We start from the raw sequence: 22,517 nt of genomic DNA on the forward strand, positions 1-22,517 counted from the left end.
TATATCCAAATTCAGACTTCGGCATCCATTGAAATTTTCAGTGTTCTTAGCCTTTACCGAGAAAAGTATACTTATTGGAAAAAACGTTGTGTGAGAGAAAAATTATTAAGGTCAACACGAGTAGACCAGTTGATAAACATGTGAGGCTGATGTTCTGCCCTCTGTGCTGATGGAGACATGGTTGGTAATATGCCTGTATTGGTGTCAAAGATATTTTGAAAGTGGTTATTTCTCTCACTAGGAAGCAGTTTCACTCTTGCATCAAGACACTGTTGCCAACACTATCACAGATGGAGGCTCTTACTATTTCAAGTTGAACTTGGGTGCTCTGTATTGTGATGTATTTTATAGCCTTTGACTAGGTGAGCAGTGAGTGACATCCAATATGTATCAAAGAAAAGCAAAGCTAACCATTGTTCTGATTGGGTGCTGGTCTTCATGTATTTCACAATGCCTTCAAAGACCTGATTCTTTCTTTAAAAAAAATATTTTTATTTTTAATACCGTGTATAAGTGCTGTGTGTCTGAGTGTGGGTTCTCCATAATTTTGAATTTGAGTTTAGGTGCTATGGTTTGAATGAGGAATGTCCCTCACAGACCCTAGTGTTGGAGCAGTAGGTAGCGCTGTTTGTAGAGGTTATGAAACCTTTAGGAAGTAGAGCCTTGCTGGGGGAAGTACATCACTGGGATTTGAGGGTTTATAGCCTTACCCTACTTCCTGCTTTCTCCCTGCTTCCTGAGTGTGGATGCAATGTGACCAGCCAGGCTTCTGCTCCTGCCACCAAGCTTTCCCTTCCTATTGCTATACCTTCCATGCCATGGACTCTCTCCTCCTGGAACCATAAACTAAAGTAAACCCTTTCTCCATTAGGTTTCTTTTCTCAGGGTGTCTTACCACTGGAAAAGGAAAGTGACTCAGGAAGGTGGTCTCTGTTGCAAAATAGAGATTTATGGAGATGACATGGTGGTGGACTTGGCAGGCAATGTGAACGCCTGAAATGTACACAGGCTCTCCATGCAATGTGTCTGTTCTGAAAACAACCTCACCTTCTGGTGTTGGCTGCCAAGATCCTGGGCACTGGGGGCAGCTTTTACATAGTAATTCATGGATTGGCTCTGAGCAAATGGAATCTGGAAGTTACAACCATACCTCAGTATCTGTAGGGAGGAGCTCCAGGCACTTACTCCAAGGGGCTCAAATCCACAGATACTCAAGTCCCTTTTATAAACAGGTGCAATGTTTGCACCTAGCCTGTGCATACCCTCTGAGCAGTTCTTCTCCGCTTATTTATGATACCCCATGGAAACCATGGCCCCCAAACAGAGAAACCAAGGGAGGAGGGAGATGAACCGCCATCTTTCCCTTCCCTGCCTGAAGTTCCTCTTTCCTTGTTAAGTTTCCCTTTCTTGGTTATCACAACACCAAAAAGGCATAACATGGGGTCCACCCTTGTTAGTGACAAACTGCAACCCATCAACGGCTATTTCTGTGCTTGTTGACAGTGACAAGACATCCAATCCCAGCATTAGAAGGGTTGCTTGGGGACCTTAGAACCCATGGATAAGAGGAAGACAATTACAGGAATGGGTATTCAAACTCAAAAATAAAACCCAGACCCCTTAGAGTCAGTCAGGGGTTTCCCAGTTCTGGGGGTCCCTTGAGAAGTTTGTAACATTTGCCAGTAGACATTTATGGGTTGTGGGGATCACCTTTTTGTACACTGCGAAGATGTGTCTCTGCCTAAGAGGCCTTCTGATTGGTTAAATAAAGAGCTGAATGTCCAATAGCTGGGCAAGAGAGAATAGACAGGACTTCTGGAGAGAGAGAGAAGAACTCAGGAAGAATCGGAGGCACACAGGATTTGCCAGCCAGACATGGAGGGAGTCACAGTAGGGTTGGTATTCCGTGACCTTTTGATATACAGAATGGAGAAGAGGTAAAGAGCCACATGGCAGAACATAGATGAATAGAAATGGGTTAATTTAAGTTATAAGAGCTATTTGGGAACAAGCCTAAGCTAAGGCCGAGCTTTTATAATTAATAAGTCTCCATGTCATTATCTGGGGACTGGCAGTCAAAAGAATATTTCACAAGAAAGTTCGACTACATTAATGCCTTGGGTTGGGGTGTTTTCTCTTCTTTTAATTCTTTAACTGATGGAGACAATGAATCCACCTGGCAGCCAGTATCATGTTGCAGAGCAGGTGCTGAGAGAGTCATTGTTACACATCAATGCATGGGGCACAACAGCGTCAAAAGTCCCTTTGTGTTCATACGCATGCAATGCTTTCCCCCTATATTTTGGATCCACAAACAGCTGGCTGTATCTGCAGATGGAGAACCTGCAGCCACTCACATTGGCCCTTAAGTCTGTTCACAGGTCTCTTTTCTCAACTACTATTGACTCTTTTGCAGCAAGGCTCATTCATTCAAGTTGAGTGGCTGTGATGGAGAAGGTAGGACCTGCAAGATGAAAAATATCTACTACCTACTGCTTTGCAGAGAACAAGTACCAACTAACTGCCCATAGCTATCTCCTGAAAATGGGAAGTATGCGCCCCTAGAGACTCAGAAAATAAAGGAAACATACAAGGCCCAGAAAGTAAATAAAATGAGATTTAAAGACACTGTTTCCAAGGTTACACACATAGTTACAGCTGCTAGGGAGAAAAGACAGACTGGTTCAGCTGCCTCCAGGTCAGGCAGAGAAAGCTCCAAGGATGGAGTGTATACTGGTGACCCTATTGACTGGCTTTTTGGTGATATGCCATGCAATGATGCCATGCTATCATTGAATCATCCATGCTCTACAAGTAAGCCCTGTAAACTATGCTTTACCAGGCTGGACTTGGATGGAATCTTTGCTTTGGTCTGTCATCAGTACCCTCCCTGAGAGTAAGTGGACATTCATTCATCTCTCCCAGAAAAGGTCACGCAATACAACCCTACTGTGACAACCCTATTTGAGCTAAACCTTCTTTTACAAAGCATTTTCTTAATATTTTAGTTTTATTTTTAATTGTGAGTATGCATGGGTTTTGTGTCAGAATGTATACATAAGTGCAGGTGCTCTTAGTGGCCAGAAGTGTTGGATCCTCTAGAGCTGGAGTTATAGATGGTTGTGAGCCACCTGATATGGATGCTGAATACTGGACTCAGGTCCTCTCCAAGAGCGGCAAGTGATTATTAATGGCTGAACCATCTCTCCAGCCTCCCCAATAAATATTTATGTAGGAAATGAAACAGGACTTACTTAATTACTCTGAAATAAGAACCATATTAAGGGCTACACCACAATCCACCGATGCATGTACTTAAAAATCAATATATGATTTTAACTGAATTATAAAGCAAATAATTTATAGGAAAATTGTACCTATCTGAATGCATCCATTAGGGCAGAAATCACTCCTTTCGATCTCTGCACTGTGATGCGATGTGAATAGCAGGAGATGACCGGGTGCTTGTATGGGAGTCACAAACATCACAGTTTGTATTTTCGGTTGTACTTAATTGATAGAGTCAGCTGTCAGTAGCTGGCAGTCTTGACAGAGATCACAGCCATTGTGATAAATGGTGACCAGCAGCATTAAGACGTCTCTCTGCTCGCTGGTTAGTTTTGTCCATTTGACACACGTTAGGGTCATCTGGGAAGAGGGAACCTCAATGGAGAAAATGCCTCCGTCAGGCTGGTCTGTGGACAAGTCTACTGGGGGCATTTTCTTGATTGATGATGGGTGTGAAATGGTCCAGCCCATTGGGGGTGGCACCACCCCTCAGCATATGTTCCTCTCAGAAAGCAAAATGAACAAACCATGGGAGGTAGGCCAACAGTATGTGTTTCTTCATGGCCTCTGCTTCAGCCCCTGCCTTGGCTTCCCTCACTGATGGACTGTGACTGGGATGTATAAGCCAAGTGAATCTTCTCCTTGCCACATTGTTTTGTTTGTTTGTTTGTTTGTTTGTTTGTTTGTTTGTTTTATCACAGAAACAGAGAGCAAACTGCAACACCTACCAAGAGCTTCTGTCTGCTGAGATGCTGGTGGGCAACAAGCCTGTCTGTAAACATCATAAAAGAAAGATTCCAGAGGTGTGGAACAGGGCAGGAAGACCAACAGTGGACTCACAGTGAAGAAGGAAATTAGTGACTGTCTCTGCAGAGAGCATGGTCTTGCCTTCTGCAGCCCCAAACTGAAACCTCAGAGATGCAATGATTCAGATTGACACGGATCTTTCAAAGGTTGCTGTTCAACTCCACTCTTCCAGCATTCAGCACTTGATGTCATAGCCACTGTTATGGCTGCCATATTGGATGGCTTAGGCTTCAGAACACTGATACCATTATATCAAAAAGCCCATTTCGTTTTCCTGTCCAGTCCAGAATCATGTTTGATCTTTGCTTCACACACACACATCTTGTCCGTTCTCCAAGCAAGTCTCAATGGCTCTATAGGAAACATCTGAGACATTCCATTTGACGCTACTAACCCCATCATCATCACTGTCTGAACTCTGTCATCCTTTCATGGATGAAGTAGTCTTTCTATTTCAACCACTGGCCTCCCCTCCAAAAAAATACACATTCTCATCCTGGCCTTCAGAGTGATAGGCAGGAAGACCTGAGTTTGTATCCCAAGCGCCGACATAAAGAGCCAGGCATGGCTGTGGGTCTTTGCAACTGCAATATCGACCCTGAGATCCTGAGAGCTCCCTGGCCATTGAGCCTATGAGATTGTGGCTCACTGAGAGACTGTCTCAAAGCAACCAAGTGGAATGTGATAGAGGATGACAGTGGTGCACATCTGCACACTCACATTCATGCAACACACACACACACACACACACACACACACACACACACACACACACACACACACACACACACACTACATATCCATATACAAATAGACAATGAGCCAGATAAGATTCAAGCATCCACAACTAAAAACCCCACTCCATGAACGGAAGCTGGTAAGGGCATACACCATTCGGCTCTTGCCAGCTCTAACCTCGACTCCTGGCAGTGTTTTCCCAATTCACAACTCAGACACCTCAGATTTATGCCATTCAAAACACTCCATGTCCTTTGCTGGGACATGGTATCTACTCTTCCTCTTTTTTGTGGGCACCTAACACTCCTCATGTCTTCATGCAAATATCCCCTGCGCAGGTGCCCACCTCACTTGGCCCTTCATAGTGTACTTTCGGTATTTCCTCTGCAGCACACATATGTTGGCTCTGAAGTCATCTTGTTCAATTATTCTTGACTTGTTTACCACCTGCTTCTGCTGGGTGGAACATGTGCTCTGCTATCTCTTTAAGGCCAACACCGGTGCCGGGCACTCAGCGGGGGACTCTGTAGATGTTCGCTGAGCAGTGTGCGTGCGCGCTATTGTGGTGTCTACAAAATGAATCACATCATGAGCAGTTGTTGGTGGAGACCAACTGGTTATACAACAGCTGGGGCTGTAATAACTGCACGGCAGTCAGTAATCGCAATAGCCCTCCCGCGTTCATTTAGTATCACGTACCTACAAAGGCACTGTGGTTCAGCAACCGCCTTACTGTTAGTCACCTCTGGAGAGGACAGTTCATTAAGTAAGGAGCACCAGAGGCAGCTCATGGGGGCTGTGAAGAGAAAGCCGTGGCTCTGTGCATAACCAAGAATTCATTTTCAAAGGGCTTCTCCGAGTTCAGCATGATTTCTCTGTCTCCTACTGCACTTGTGCGTCTCTGAATTTGCATTTTCCAAGGTCACTTATCAACACCCCCTTGAACTAATCAACACCCTCCCCTTGTACAGATCAACATCTTCCCCTTGTACAAATCAATACCCCCTCACACTGATCAATACCCACCCTTGCACCTATCAATACCCTCCTCTTATGCACCGACCAATGCCCTTTTGCACACATCAACACTTGCCCCTTTCACCTATCACCATCTCTTCTTGTATCCATCTCCTTGTACCATTTGTGCACCACCCAACACCCTGTGGCACTGACTGATACTTCCACACCTGTCAACACCCCTTCTCTTGCACTGATTCACATCCCTCCTTGTACTAACCAACACCCCCTCCCTTGCACTGATCTACACGCGCCCCTCTGTTCTCACTAGGGGTGAAGCATTGTGGGCCGGTCATGAGCCTGGACTCTGGACTCCATCTATCTAGGATCTGACTTGGCTCTGCACCTTTAATTGTACATCTTGAGGGCAGGTTGCAGGCTCTGTACATTCCCTTCCACCTGGGCAATGTGAGCAAGAAGCAGTGCCCACAGCTCTGAGCCATGGTGGAAATCGCGTGAGCTGAAGTATGTTCTGGAGAATGGAAGGCCACACCTGGTACTCAAGCAGCAGTTAAGTGCTGCCTCTAATTATCCAGGCCTGTTTGGGGAACAGCAGCACTCAACACACATAAAAAGAAATAAGGTGCCTTAGAGCAGCGGCTTTCCTCAAGGGCCACGGCAGCATCTTAATTTGCACTTGGTGGCAGAAGTATGAAAATGAAAGTGGCGGCGTGCTCTGCATTGTGACTGGATTTTCAAAAAGTCTGCGTAAAACAACGGAGGGGCGCTGGCGTGTTAATTAACAGGCCAACGCGGGGAAAGAATACCATGGAAAGTCAAAGAGAAAGAGGCTGGAATCCGCTTTTATGCCCAAATAAAAGAAATTCTCATGATTGGAGCCAAGAAAGAAAGATTCCTTCTATCATCTAAGGCTCCTTGCCAAGTTCTGATCTCAGCAGTTGATGGCTACGGTGTGCTATGGAGACCAATTTCAGAACTCCTGAGAGATGATGATTGAGTTCTTCTGTCTGCAGACTGTCCACAGATGTATGTGTGCAATGGGTGGTGGGACTTGTTTTATACACATGTCTTGGGTACCTATGTGGGTGGATGCTGTGCTGCCTTCTGTTGGGTGTATAGATAAGAGAAGACCCTGGGCTGAGGGCCATGCTAGTCCTTGGCAGAGAGACACAGCAAAGTGATGTACTAGACAGGATTCTGATGGTAAAGAGAGGACCAGTCGATATAAAGTTTTATTCACTTAAGTATAGAAATGTACTAGATAGAGTGAATTTTTTTTTTGAGACAAGGTTTCTCTGGGTAGCTTTGCGCCTTTCCTGGGACTCACTTGGTAGCCCAGGCTGGCCTCGAACTCACAGAGATCCACCTGCCTCTTCCTCCCAAGTGCTGGGATTAAAGGCGTGCGCCACCACCGCCCGGCAGAGTGAATTTTTTAAAAATGCATTTCCTGAGAAGTTTATGAGCTAAAATTACAATGTTCTGAAAGCCAGGGAGGTTTTGTCTGCTTGGCTCCATAGAAGGGGATTTCAGAGAGGGTTTAAGGACACACAAGTGTTAGAGAAGATGAGGACTTTCTCATAATCCAAAAATCATCCATAGAAGGAAATCACTTGGCATTCTAGAGGCTGGAGAGATGGCTCAGCAGTTAAGAGCACTGACTGCTCTTTCAGAGGACCCGGGTTCCATTCCCAGCACCCACAGGGAGGCTCACAACCATCCATAACTCCAGTTCCAGGGGATCTGATGCCCTTGGCTGGTCTCTGTGGTTGCTGTGCCTATGTGTGCTTGCACACATACACGCATATGTGCACACACACACACACACACACACACACACACACACACATACACTTATACATGTTATTAAAAAAATACATCTCTAAAAATCCTCAGCATTCAGCAGTCCTCACAAAGTTTGTGTAGGGCCTGGCTGGACCTACTTATGTGGGTTGTGGAACTCACTGCTTCCACTGTTCACTCCTGATGATGAAAGAAAAAGCACTTAGCTATGAAATCTGGTGTGCCAGATGCCTTGCACCAGAGTCTGGTAGCTTCTGCTTTGAGAGAAAGGCTGGAGACTGAATGGGTTTAGGCAAGTTTTTAAGAGACCGAATGAAAGGACAAAGGACTAGAAGGTTCCATCAAAGTGATTCTTGGGTCCTCCTAAGCATCTGAAGTTTGTCTGCTGATAATTATAAAACCCAACCAGCAGAAGCAAGGGCTTGCTTGCTGCCCTTCAATCTCAAGAAAATAGCAGCATCAACCAAGATCCTCTTGAATGTAGACATCAAGGAAGACCCTTGTAATGAGGAAGCATGACAGGTGGGTTAGGAATCAATGATTCCTGCAGTTAACATTGGAAAAAGTCAGAATGTGCTGTCAAGCTGCACTTCCCAAAGGGTCTTAGGGTTTCTATTGCTGTGAAGAGACACCATGACTATGGCAACTCTTATAAAGGAAAACATTGAATTGAGGTGGCTCGCTTACAGTTTCAGAGGTTCAGTCCATTATCATCATGGTGGGGAGCATGACGGTGTGCAGGCAGATGTGGTGCTGGAGCAGTGGCTGAGAGTCCTATATCATGCAGGTAACAGGAAGTCAACTGAGACACTGGGCCATATCATGAGCTTAGGGACCCTCACCCCCACCCCCCGCAGTGACACACTTCCTCCAACAAAGCCATGAGCACCCCAACAAAGCCATACCTCCTAACAGAGCCTAAGAGTGCCCTATGAGATTATGGGGGCCAATTGAATTCAAACTACCTCAGGGTACCTTTCACTCTTGATTCCTCGTCTCCATAGCACACCCTTCAGGACCTTCAAGCCTGGCAGTCATATCTATACCTTCATGTCACATGCAAGGTCTTGAGTCCCATTCCAGGACACACACACACACACACACACACACACACACACACACACACACAGGCAAAATCCTTTGCACCATCACTCACCACTACAACTATCATGAGACATCACCATACCAAACGTCATTGGAATTAGAGTCTCCTTCTGATTATTGTCAAGGATGATGTGCTGTCTGTTCTGACCGTTATCTCTGGATTGAGTTTTATCTCAAGCTCCAGATCAATAATAGTCAGTCTTAAAACTTTAGAGGTGAATCTGAGACAGGAAGCAAAACAAGAACCTGGTTAGGAAATGGTCTCGGGAGACTTGTTTTTTCCAGTCCCAAAAAAGAGTTGACAAAGCCCCTTACCCATGTGCTGAGCTGACAGCAATTCCCACAATGATGACACTCAGAACAGCCACTGTCCCAAAGGAGTGGAAATAAGAGTTCATTGAATTTTGAAGAGCACTTATTAGTGAGTTTTTTAAGGACTCACTAGCGTTTCATTCCCAGCACGGAAGTGCAGGCCAGTGTCTCTGTTTCTGAAGCCTGTGAAAAGCTCAGAATTAGTTTTATGGCAAGTTCAAGAGGCAGTGAGGAGAAGCCGCTACCATCTTGAAGCTATGTGCCATGAAGGAGTCTCCCAGCTCTTCTGAGAAATGCAAACAGCGTGCCTCATACCAGACCCTGCTGTGTGCTCACCATACACTTAACAGAAAGATGCATGCTTAATGAGCTTTTCTCTAAGAATGTCCCTCCTTAAGGAGCGGGGGTAACACACTTCACCTCAATACAACAAAGCATGATTTCTTGCATAGCAAAAATTGAACTCATAGAAATGCGTGATTGGATTAAGAGAGTACAAAAGCTTTTGGAGCCCTGGACATGGGGGAGACTTTGTCTCAGTTTAAAGATTTCCTGGAGGGGCAATTACAGAATTACCGAGAAGCAGGGACGTGACCTTTGCCCTAAGCTGATCTTTAAGCTTTCCTGGTGTCACAGAGGCACCTGCCTTCGGCACCATCTTGATTTTCTTTCTGCTTATCTGGATGTGCTGTGTTGGGCTTTTGTATTATTCACAGGCTTTGTAAGAACAAATAAAGCAGGTGTGCATTTTCCTCTTAGAATTCATTAGGAGAAGATGAGAGATTTTAATTATGGAAAAGATCGATTGATTTGACCACATTAAAAATTAAGCAAGGGCTAGGGGCATAGCTCAGCAGTAGAGCACCTGCCTAGAATCTCCCAGTGAGGGGCTGGGGTGTGGCTCAGTGATAAAGCTCCTGTCTAGAATCCCCCAGTGAGGGGCTGGGGTGTGGCTCAGTGGTAGAGCACCTGCCTAGAATCTCCCAGTGAGGGGCTGGGGTGTGGCTCAGTGATAAAGTTCCTGTCTAGAATCCCCTAGTGGGGGGCTGAGGTGTGGTTCAGAGGTAGAGCTCCTGCCTAGAGTACCGGAGTCAGGGGCTGGGGGAGTGGCTCAGACACTGAGCGCTTGCTTAGCATCAGCAAGGCCTTAGGTCCTTCCCAGGATATATATATATATATATAAACAAACAGGCAAAATCCTCTGCACCACCCCCTAATTAGGAGGCAAAGAGTAAATTGGTAAGATCCATATGACACCCCAACCAACAGATGGATGTCACTAATACTCAGGAGAAAGTGGATTTGGACTCAGTGACCCTAGGGATTCAATTCTGTTAAACAAGAACATAAGAATAGCTAATGCCAGCAAACCCTACCCTTAAAATCTGACTTTCTCCCCCTCTTCGTACAACTTTTTAGCTTTAGAAAAAAAATAAGATGCTGAAGTCCCAGTAGGACAATAAAATGGGCAAAGGACAAATATTTGATAATGAAATAAAAAAAATGTAACCCAAGTAGGGCAAATTAAGGAGACACCGAGATAAGATGTTTGCTTAATAAATTGTCTGTTTGAAAAAAAATTAATATTCTCTGTTGGAAAAGTTTGCAGGGAAATGGGTATCTTTACACACAGCAGGTAGGATTTGTAAATTAGTTAAAACTTCCCGAAGGCAATTCTATAGACATTACAAAAATGTATTACAAAATTACACATCCTCTGACTCACATCCTTGAATTAAAATTTATTTCTAAAAGTTTACCTCAGGGGATCGATGGGAGATACGTGCGAAGATTTCTCTATCGGAACACACACCACAGTGTATTTTATAATAGAAAGCATCTTTATAGCGTTATGGAGTTATGGTAGGGATTTTTTAGGCACGTGGTTTATTATTACTGTCTTTCTTTCATTCCTATTTCTAATGTAGAGAAATGTCTGAGGACCTGTGAGGAGCACGTGTCTCAGAATGGCCCAGCTGTCTGCTTTGCCACCACCGGGACAGCTCCCTGGGTTAGGGGCAGCCTTGGGCATTCCTTCCTTCTGCTGTTCCATCCACCTAACCAGACAGACAGCATCTGGGAAGAAACTTCACTTTCTTTGGCCTCCTTCACCACATGGCTGAGTGCTTGGCTTAGAATATGGGTGGAAAGTGTCAGGCTGAGTAAAAGATCACATTCTGTCTCTTGTCCCTCAGCCTGCTGGACACAAGGTGGACATGGTTTTGATAGAGTTAAAGGTTGTTGAGAACCCTGGTGGGTTTGAGGGGAACTTGACTCCAGTTCTCTGCAGGAGTGGTATGCATGCTTAATGGCTGAGCCATCTCTCCAGTCCCAACATGATTGTTACTAATTTGGGGGTCACCGGGATAATAATATGCTTGGGGTCACTCAGCTACCAGATGCAACATCCAAGGCACTGAGCCACCAGACAAGCTCCACTCTGGGCCCACAAAGAGAGTAAAGTTAGAGCAGAGTCCAAGCCCAGCAAACCAGTATGACAAGGTCTTTTGAAGAGCAGACAGAGAACATGTACTAACCTTCTGTCTACCCTTTGCCTTACAATTCTTTCTACACCTATAGCCAGAATGTTTCTGAAAACAACAACAACAAATAATAATAATCCTAGGCAACTCCCCACAGCCCTCCCTGCAGTGACTTCCCACAGCAACAGACCCCAACTCTTCAAGCCCCCTTCTGCCTCTAACTTCAAACCTTCACCCTAGTTTACAGATCTCTGTTTCCCTCTCAGATATCCCTGCGTGGGCATACAAATTAGCAGAAGCAAAGCCATTTCATAATGGTAAAAACCCCCCATGGGAAATATTATTTTATCAACCAACAAAATTTCCTAGATACAAGACAGGGGTGTCAGAACTCAGAACTCTCTCTTGGGCTCAGAAGTGGCCTCTCAGAGACACTGCTGGGAGCTCATCAGACCCAAAGTGTTTGAATCTGGTCAATTCAGTCCAGTTCAATGATCAGTGATGCCTACCTGCTACCTGGCTTGCAGACTGTGAAGAACAGGGCTGTGAACAAGCCCTTGCTTTAGAGAATGTACAGCCTTGTTGTGGAGCATCCTTTGTACCCTGCTCTCAATAACAGAAGAACCATAATAGCAGCTAATATTTATTATATGTCTGCAAGAGGCTGGAGTTCTGGTAAGGACCCATTGGTTACTTATTTACTTATTTAGCTTAAGTTTTGTTGGTTTAGCGATTGAAATCTGCCCTGGCATATGCCAGGTAAGCATTCTACCACTGAGTTCCAGCCTTGGGCCCAGTGAGTGTTTCACTCTCCCAACTAACTACTGGCTATGATTTTCATCTGCCCTCTTAAAGAAAAGGGAACTGAGGACCAAGTAATATATGTCTGTATGGTGGGCTGGTTAGTTTCATTTTTGTCAACTGGATGCAAGCTAGAGTCTTTGAGAAAAGGGAATCTCAACTGAGAAAATGCCTCCCTCAGATTGGCCTGGTGGGCATGTCTGAGGGCCATTTTCTTGATTGATGATTGATGTAGGAGAGTCTATCCTACTATCCCAAGGTGGTGCTATCCCTGGGCGGGTGGTCCTGGATGATATAAGAAAGCAGGCTGAGCAAGCCCTGAGGAATAAGAGAGTAAGAAATATTCCTCAGTGGCCTTTGTTTCAGTTCCTGCCTCTGGGTTCCTGCCTTGAGTTCCTACCCTGAACTCCCTCAGTGATGGACTATAAGCTATAAGTAAAATAAACCCCTTTCCTCCCCAAGTTGCCTTTGGTCCTGGTATTTATCGCAGGAATAGAAAGCAAAATAGAAAGCCACATGACCAGAACTGAGTTGTGTATTTCTACCTTACAGGAAGGTGGCTAATGCCAGTGGAAGACACCAGACTCTCAGAACCAAGATGAGTAATTCCTTGAACCCCATTCTTCTCTCATGGAGATAAGGACTTCTTGCTGGGATACCCCATTACCTTTCCAAACCTGTTCTCTTGGTTCCTTGTGGCGGTGTCTAAGTCACTGTGATGTTGTTGAATAGAGAACCCAGCCTTCTTTGCATCTCAGGATGAGCACATGTACACTTAAACCAAGCACTCTGGACAGTTGCATACATTTGAAATCCTTAAGTAATCCACATTATATTATACATGTTCATCCCATCATCTATAAAAGTCATATAAAGATGGACGCATAACTACTAACTGGACTACATTTTATAAATGTAACATAAGGAATATCAGTTAGTATATTTAAGGTGGGCTATTGGCAGTGAGCTTCATGCTTCCATTTTGTCCCCATTTTGACCCTTTCTGACTGACATCCTTGACCCTGAAGCTTGGAATGCAGCATGGAGCCTTCCTGTTCCCAGTTCCCCTGAGTGCTCTCTTACCATTGCCAGTGGTATGACGCCAATCAAGTCCTTCTGGCTCACATAGATCTTGGACACCCCCAAGTCAGACGTGATGTCCCCCGGGTATTCAACCTGCCATGTGACAAGCTGTGTGGTGGGTGGGTCACTGGGCCCTTCAATCTCGATGTCGATCTGCATGACTTCGTAGGAGGCACCATCCGCACTGTGGAGTAGGAACGAAAGAAAACAGAGGTGAGTGACGGAGAGGCGGAACTCACCCGGGTCGGTGTGGATTTTCACCGGCACCTGTGCTCGGGTGCTCCAAGCCTTGAGCAGTTTAAGGACAAGCCACCAACTGCATGCTTGCCAGCCCTCTGACATCATCATTTAAGGGTAGTTCCTTCTTTTAAGCTGTTCAGCGTCTCCAGGACAGTGGCTGTCCTAAACACTGTCTAAACACCCTCTGACCCATTTTTCCACCAAGAATGGCTCTTTCTCCGACTTCCAGAAACATCTACACCGTCTATGTTGGTCTTAGCTCAAAGCCACAGATGCACAGATTTTTAAGGGTGCCATGGCTTTGTATTCCACTGATAGTAGGGCAGCATTGCAGGGAAACAGAAGACAGGCAAGAGTGGGGGTTCAGGGATCAGCCCACCACTGATAAACATGGAGACGTCATCAGCTATCACCTGGCGATGGGAGTGGCTGTAACAGATGCTAGTTCTAGACATCTTAGTTCCCATAAGAACATCTCTGGCTGGGCAGTGATGGCGCACGCCTTTAATCCCAGCACTCAGGAGGCAGAGCCAGGCGGATCTCTGTGAGTTCGAGGCCAGCCTGGGCTACCAAGTGAGTTCCAGGAAAGGTGCAAAGCTACACAGAGAAACCCTGTCTCGAAAAACCAAAAAAAAAAAAAAAAAAGAGAGAACATCTCTGGAAATAGATCCAGGCTCGATGACCACAACTATTTTAACAGCCTTTGGCTACTTTCAATAACTGGCTCCTTTCGCCTTTTCAAAGTTTCTTTCGAGGACAATGTCTGCTCTTCGAGATGGCAGGTGAGAAAGAAAATGGTTTCATGCCAGCCTTTCTTGAGGGGAAGATGAAAGAAGTGTAGGTGAGATCTCAGAGGGGTTATCTGAGAGGGGCTCTTAAAGTATAAACTAACATTAGCCAACAGCTATGTATCTAGCGGCTCAAGTTTTACATCTTCCCAAAGGTGCCTCTGAACACCAACATTTGCTATTATCATCCAAGGTGCTTTTTCATAGAGGACCAATTTATGGAAACATTCAATCTCTCACTTGGAAAGAGCCACCGTGAACACACAAGGTTAAGATGGCTGATTGGAGATCATGAGGCTGAACGAACAAAAGCCAAGATAAAAGCCACCAATACAGAAACAAGAGAAAGACCCACAGAGAACAGAAACAAGGGAGGCAGAGGAAGGTACCCCCACCCCACCCTCACCCCATTCCATGCCAAGACACTCTCACTGTGTTGGGTCCTGCTCAAAGCATGTGTTCCAGAACAGTGGGGCTCAGCTATCACGAGAGCCTGGCAGTTTGGATGCAGGAAACTCAAATCAGAAGCTGAATTCAATGTTTCAGGGAGGGAAATGGGGAGGTGGGCAGAGCACAGTAGGCTGTGGACACAGTACCAGAAGACAGATAGAGGAGTCTAAAGTAAGGAGATCCAAAGTGCACAGCCCATCGCCTGGACAGGAAGGACACCAGGGTTGGTGGAAGTGTAAGCAGAACTTGGGGCAGAGTCCTGATGGATGCCAAAGATGCTCAGCAGCACACACAGAGGTAATAGCAGCAGGAAGGTGACCAGGGCAGTTTCCCCTTAACACCCTCCACCTCCCCAATACCCACCCTCATGGACTCTTACAGGAGCATGGGAAGTGTGTGGTGGGGTGTGCTACAGTTAATCTAATAGACGGGAAAGGACAAGCACAGGGGCTCGTCCACATTCCCTCAGAGCCTCAGGTTCAGAAAATCCTGCACTGCTCAGATCCTCCCCGCAAAAGCACCAGAGATGGGGTGTAGTTTGCAACCTGAGGAAATCAGAAAAGGAATGATGGCCGGAGGTGGTCTCTGACTTAATGCCCGATACCAGCACCCTCACCCTGTCAGCGGCTGAGAAAGCGTATCTCCCTAGCAGGAAGAGATACAGACTGAGGGTACACTTTCTTCTGTTATAATTCCATAGAGACAGGATCTTACTGTGCTACCCTGAACAGCCTGGAACTCACTATGTAGACCAGGCTGTCATCAAACCCAGAGATCCCGGTGCCTCTGCCTTCTGAATACTAGAAGTAAAGATGTGTACCACCGAGCCTAGTTATTTTATTATCCATTTAATTTTTATTGTTTAATTTTTGTTTGTTTACTTATCACATTTGAATTGCATGTATTTGTGTGTGTGCGCGCGCATGCTTGTGTGCGCACACATGTACACTACCACATACATGTGGAAGTCAATGGAAGTGCAGGGGTTGGTTTCTCTCCTTCCATTAATCAGGTTGTAAACCTTGGTAGCAGGTGCTTTACCCACCCACCCCTCTCTCCGGCCCTATTATTTTAATTTAAACTAATTTTGGGGGGGTTCATAGAATGTCCACTTCTGTCTTTTGGTTGTTCGTTGTGTTTTAATTTGTATCTCACTGGAAAAGCTTGTACTGTTTTCCCTTTCTTCCTCTACATCCAATACACAATATTCTTCCTGCTACTACTCATTGTAACCACACACTCTCCTCTCATTCTGATTATACCTCTCCTTTTTTCTCTTGCCTACTCCTTTTCTGCTTCACTACTTAAATATTGAAACCATTGGCACTAAAAAAAAAAATTCCAAAAAAAAACAAGTTGTTGTGGGTTTTTGTTGTTTTGTTTGCAAGAGGAACCCCAGTGATACTGAATCTGAACATTCTAAAGGATGCAGGTGGAGGTCGCACGTGTCTTCCCATGCTGCTATTATTCCTGGGACCACAGTCAACCCACTGTATGTGCTACTGCAGTTGGCTCCACCTCCAACCTAAATCCACACAAAGACAAGGCAACCCATCAGGAGACTCACAGAAAAGAAAACAAAAAGAAATGGGGTGTTGGTTCAGTGACAGAGTCCTCGCCTAGAAAGTGTAAGGCTCAGGGTTCAATCCCCACCATTGGAAAAAATAAAATAAAATAAAACAAAGAAAGAAGGACACAACTGATAAAAGATAAACTATGTCCTAAAGAACACACGTATCCTAACAACTGAGTAAATCATCCAAAGGGGGGAAAAAAAGCCAGGAACCAGCAACGCACATTGGCATCTCACTAGCTGACATCTCAACACCAGAAAACAAAGATGATAAGATAGTTGAAATTCCAGGCAAAGATATCAGAGTCTTACTTTAAAAACTAGAGAGGTCCCCAGAAATCCACAAAGATACCTCCACTATAGACTACTGGCAATGGTCAAGAGAGTGCCTGAGCTGACCTGCTCTGGTGATCAGATGGCCAAACACCCTAACTGTCATGATAGAACTCTCATCCAGTGACTGATAGAAGCAGATGCAGAAATCCACGGCCAAGCCCCAGGTGGAGTCCAATCGGCGAGAGAGAGAGGAGGGATTATATGAGCAAGAGATATCGAAACCATGATTGGATAAAGCACAGGGACAAATAGCCAAACTAGCGGAAACACATGAACTGTGAACCAATGGCTGAGGAGCCCTCATGGAACTGGACCAGGCCTTCTGGATAAGTGAGACAGATGTTTAGCTTGAACTGTTTAGGAGGCCCCCAGGCAGTGAGACCAAGACCTATCCTTGGTGCATGAGCTGGCTTTTTGGAACCTAGGACCTATGGTGAGACACTTCGCTCAGCCTTGGTGCAGGGAGGAGGGGACTAGACTTGCCTCAACTGAATGTACCAGGCTCTGCTGTCTCTCCAGGGGAGATCTTGTCTTGGAGGAGGTGGGAATGGGGGGTGGATTGGGGGGAAGGCTGAGGGGGTGTGAGGAAAGAGGACAGGGAATCCGTGGCTGATATGTAAAATTAAATTAATTATAAAATAAAATATTAAAAATAATAATAAATGTACTGATAAAAAAAACTAATCAAGGACCACTAGAAGACTCTAATGAGCATTGGAATGAAGTAAGAAAATCTACTCAAGACCCAGACAAGAAAGTGATCAGTGTGGGTGAAATGATCAGTACCTTGGAGTGAGGATTTGAACACACAGAGGAAAAAGCCAGCCTGAAAATTGAGCACTGGAGTAGAACCACACAAATTCTGGAAATGAAAGAATGGATCAATAAAATTAAAAGAAAAGACAATGGAAAGCATTGGACACAGACAAGCGCAGTCAGCGGAATGGATTTCAGGACTGGTAGACAAGGCTGAGACAGTGCATAGACATATATAAGAAAGAAAAGTCAACACAAAGGACAAAAGTGTGCAAGAACTCTTAGAAACATTCAAGAAACCAAATTAAGAATCCCTGAGGTAGAGAAAGAATAGAACAAAGTCTAAAGGGCTTAGATAATTAATTTGATGAAATTAGAGCTGAGAGTTCCTGTGGTGATATTGTGTTCCCCAAAATATTGTACACCCTAATAAACTTATCTGGGGTCAGAGAACAGAACAGCCACTAGATACAGAGGCCAGAAAATGGTGACACACACACCTTTAATCCTAGAATTCCAGAGGCAGAGATCCATCTGTATCTCTGTGAGTTCAAAGACACACTGGAAATAGGCAAGCATGGTGACACATGCCTTTAATCCCAGGAAGTGATGGCAGAAAGCAGAAAGGTATATAAGGCATGAAAACCAGGAATTAGAGCTGGTTAAGCTTTTAGGCTTTTGAGCAACAGTTCAGCTGAGATTCATTTTGGATGAAGACTCGGAGGCTTCCAGTCTGAGGAAATAGAATCAGCTGAGGAACTGCCAAGGTGAGGTTGGCTGTGGCTTGTTCTGTTTCTCTGATCATTCGGCATTCACCCCAATACCTGGCTCTGGGTTTGTTTTTATTAATAAGACCCTCTAACAATTCATGTTACAAGTTCCCCGAACTTTGAGGAAGAGATGGACAGGTAAGCACAAGAGATATTTGGAAGCCAAACAGATATGTTGAGAAGAACTGCTCCATGACACATCACAGTACAAGACAAAAAAATACAACAGAAAACACAAACAGCACTGACAGCTGTGGTGGACAAATCACAACTCACATACAAAGGCAGAAACATTAGAATAATACCAGATGTCTCACCAACAACCTGAAAAGCCAGGAAAGCATGGAATAAACAATATGTTTCAATCACTAATAAACCACTGTTAACCAAAGTTGCTATACCTTGTAAAATCGGGGGAGAAATATGATCATTTCCAGGACAAGCAGAAGTCAGAGAATCTGATGACAATCAAGGAAGCATGGCAGACTATCCATAAAGGAATATTATAGACACAGGAAGGTGACAGTTTCTCTATGAGAACACAGGACATACTAGCATCTCCTGAGAGGAACAGATGGACAGAGGGGAGCTGAGAAGGTATCAATACAACACTTCAAATTGCAAAGAGGAGGAAGGAAAAAACTATCAATAATCCAGCTGTCCTCATTTGCTTTTCTGTTGCTGAGATTGAACACTGTCTAAAAGCAATGTGAAAAAAAAAGAAAGAAAAGAAAAGAAAAAGCAATGTGGAGAGTAAAGGCTTTATTTGGCTTACAGGCCACAGTCTATCACAGAGGGAAGTCAGAGCAAAAATTGAAGCAGAGGATATGGAGGAGTGCTGCTTACTGGCTTGCTCCCGACGGCTTGCTCAGCTTGCTTTCTTATCCAGCCAAGGGCAATCAGCCCAAGGGTGGTACACTCTAAGAGGGCTGGGCCCGTCTACAATCCACTTAAATTGATAAAATGCCTCCATAGACTTGCCCATGCGCAAATATGATGGAGGCAATTCCTCAAATGAGGTTTCTGCTTCCCTGGTGTGCCACGTTGACAATTGAAGCTATGTCATAGACCCTTCAAATACATTCTGTGAACCACAAGACACACACACACACACACACAGAGAGAGAGAGAGAGAGAGAGAGAGAGAGAGAGAGAGAGAGAGAGAGAGAGAGAGAGAGATTTGTTTCAAGACACTTTGAAATCAACTTTGCCTTCAGGGTCCTCTGCCAACTCTCTGAGTCCTGTGATGTTTCTGTAAATCAAAGTGGAGGCATGAAAACTGGAGCATGAGCCGTGAATGCTTTATCACACGTTACATTTGGAGAGATCAAACACCATATAGACATCGACCCTTGAGTGGGAGCAATGTGAATAGCTGAGAGCTCCAGTTACTAAGTCTCCCAGTCTCCTTTCTACTGTTCTGCTAAAACACTCTGAACAAAAGCAACTCGGGGAGGAAACGGTTTACTTTGCTCACACGTCAAGGTCGCAGTCCATCACTGAGGGAAGTCAGGGCAGGAATTCAAACAGGAACTGAAGCAGAGCCCATGAAGGAATGTAGGTTGCTGGCTTGCTCTTGAGATTATGTTCAGCTAGCAGTCTTTTTTTTTTTTTTAACAAGTCAAGTGTTTTATTGGTGAGTACTAGTCATCTTTGACACTATTCTTCAGTGACTTTATTCTGTTCAGTCTGTTTTTGAAGGTAAAGTTCTAAAGCATATTATAATTCTTCTGATATACAATACATATCTTTTTTATTAAGAATTTTTTTATTCATTTTACATACCAGTCAAAGATTCCCCCTCTTCCCTCCTCCCACCTCCAGCCTCCCTCTCCCAGCCTATCCTCCATTCCCTCCTACAAGAAGGTAAGGCCTCCCATGGGGAGGTACATTCAGTAGAGGCAGGTCCAAGCCCCTCCCACTGCCTCAAGGCTGTGCAAGGTGTCCCATCATAGGTCGTGGGTTCCAAAAAGCCTGCTCATGCACCAGGGATGGATTCTGATCCTACTGCCAGGGGGCCCCTTAAGCAGATCAAGCTACACAACTGTCTCACTAGGCAGAGGGCCTAGTCCAGTCCCACGCAGGCTCCACAGCTATTGATCTAAATTTCATGAGTTCTCACTAGTTTGGTTTGGTTGTCTCTGTAGGTTTCCCCATCATGATCTTGATGCCCCTTGCTCATAGACTCCCTCTTCTCTCTCTTGGACTGGACTCCTGGAACTTGGCCTGGTGCTTGGCTGTGGACCTCTGCATCTGCTTTCATCAGTTACTAGAGAAAGGCTCTATGATGACAGTTAGGGCATTCACCAATCTGATTACTGGGGTAGGCCAGTTCAAGCACCCTCTCCACTATTGCTAGTAGTCTAAACTGGGATCATCCTTGTGGATTCCTGGAAACTTGCCTAGCACCCAGTTTCTCCCTATTCCCATGATGTCTCCCTCTATCACGGTATCTCTTTCAGTGCTCTCCCACTCCATCCCTGTTACAGCTCGGTCATCCCGTTCCCTTATGTTCTCACCCCCCACCCCCTACCCTCCATTGCCCACCCCTCATCCCCAGTTTACTCATGGAGATCTCATCTATTTCCCCTTCCCAGGACAATCCATGCGACCCTCTTTGGGCCCTCCTTCTTAGCTTCAGCTAGCATTCTTATACAGCCCAGGACCACCTCCCTAGGGATGGTGCCTCAACAGAGGGCGTGGCCATTCCACATCAATAATCAATCAGTACAGTTTCACACAGACATGACCCAAGCCTAGCCTGATGAAGACAATTCCTTAGTTTATGTTCCCTGCTCCCAGGTGACTCTAGGTGTGTCAAGCTGACAATTTAACCAAGACACTAGTCAACACATCTTAATAACATCTGTATTTGCTTTTCTTTATTATGGATTAGAAACCAATGTATTACAGTATGGCTTTAGGAAGCGTTCTGGTGAGCCAACTTCACTCTGTAGTCACTCCCACATGGGCGACCGGCTTACGGGGTGTGTGTGAGTGCTGTGGTAGCATGGTGAAGTGGGTGGGGGAGACAGAGTGAAATTCCACTCCCAACTTAAGCTGCTCCAGATGGCTCTCTGCAGTATAAATTGATGAAATTTTAGGAAACAAAAATAAAGCCAGAGGTGAAGGAGGGGGAACTGGTCTAGGACACGAGTGACTCTTTTCTTAGGAAACCCTTTGAGATCGATTCCCAGGACCCCTTTCCATTCACTTCCTAAAAGGTGCAAGAAGTGTGATATGAAGTTAGAAACGGTGGTTCATAGATTCCCCCATCCATTCCACTGTTGCCCTGTGTCTGAACCCTAGGCTCTAGATGCTTTTATTGCTAATGATGTGTGTCTGGCTTTCCTTGGATAGTTCCTGTTATGGTTTGAATGTGTTTGAACATTTGGTCCTTAGCAAGTGGCACTGCCTAGGGAGGCTGTGGAAACTTCAGAGGTGTGGGCTAGGGACCGAAACTAGCCACGAGGGGTGGGCCTTGATGGTGATCTCTACTTCTGGCCTTTGCTTCTTGATTAGCCAGGATCTGGACCATTTAGAACACAGGCACCTGCTACAAGCCTTCCCCTCCATAACAGACTGTAGTCCCTGAGACAAGGAGCCATGATAAACTTCTCAGGAATGAGAAAAATAACTAGGATAATTCTTTGGGAGTTTTTAGAGCCAGTTTATAAGATATGAATTGGGGGGGGGTATTTTCTGGGACCTCTCCATTTAGCAGAGACTGTGGGTGCTGAGGTTGGATGATCTAGCCCTTATCCCTAGAGGAGTCAAAGAGAGGGCAACATTTACAGTCTAGCACTCCTTGTGGTAGCTACACTTCGTGGGAAGGGCCACTGTCTTGGGCTGGATCCTCCCACCTAAAGCCCTCAATGGATTGTTACAAACACTTCTTCACACATTCATACACTAATAAATCCTTATCTTATTGGCCCTCCTACGAAAAATGAAGGAATTTTCAAAATTAGGAGGATATCATCCTATTTAGGTGGTTTTTTGTTTGTTTGTTTGTTTGTTTTTGGGGTTTTTGTTTTGTTTTATTTTGTCAATTTGACACAAGCTGGGGCCATCTAAGAAGAAAGGACCTCAACTGAGAAAATGTCCCTACCAAATTGGCCTGTGGAAAAGCCTGTGGCATATTTTCTTTCTTTCTTTCTTTCTTTCTTTCTTTCTTTCTTTCTTTCTTTCTTTCTTTCTTTCTTTCTTT

General features: G+C 45.0%; 1 protein-coding gene across 1 annotated transcript in view; it reads right to left on the reverse strand.

Annotated features, from left to right (window-relative positions):
- The window catches only part of Tmem132d (transmembrane protein 132D), a 636,462-nt gene that overhangs the window by 175,994 nt on the left and 437,951 nt on the right, over positions 1-22,517 (reverse strand). The window contains exon 4 of the mRNA XM_042268019.2: positions 13,395-13,578. Within this exon, the coding sequence (XP_042123953.1) occupies positions 13,395-13,578 (184 nt within the window). The remainder of the gene's footprint in view (positions 1-13,394; positions 13,579-22,517) is intronic.

This window comes from Peromyscus maniculatus, chromosome 23, assembly GCF_049852395.1.
Source record: "Peromyscus maniculatus bairdii isolate BWxNUB_F1_BW_parent chromosome 23, HU_Pman_BW_mat_3.1, whole genome shotgun sequence".
NCBI lineage: Eukaryota > Metazoa > Chordata > Mammalia > Rodentia > Cricetidae > Peromyscus > Peromyscus maniculatus.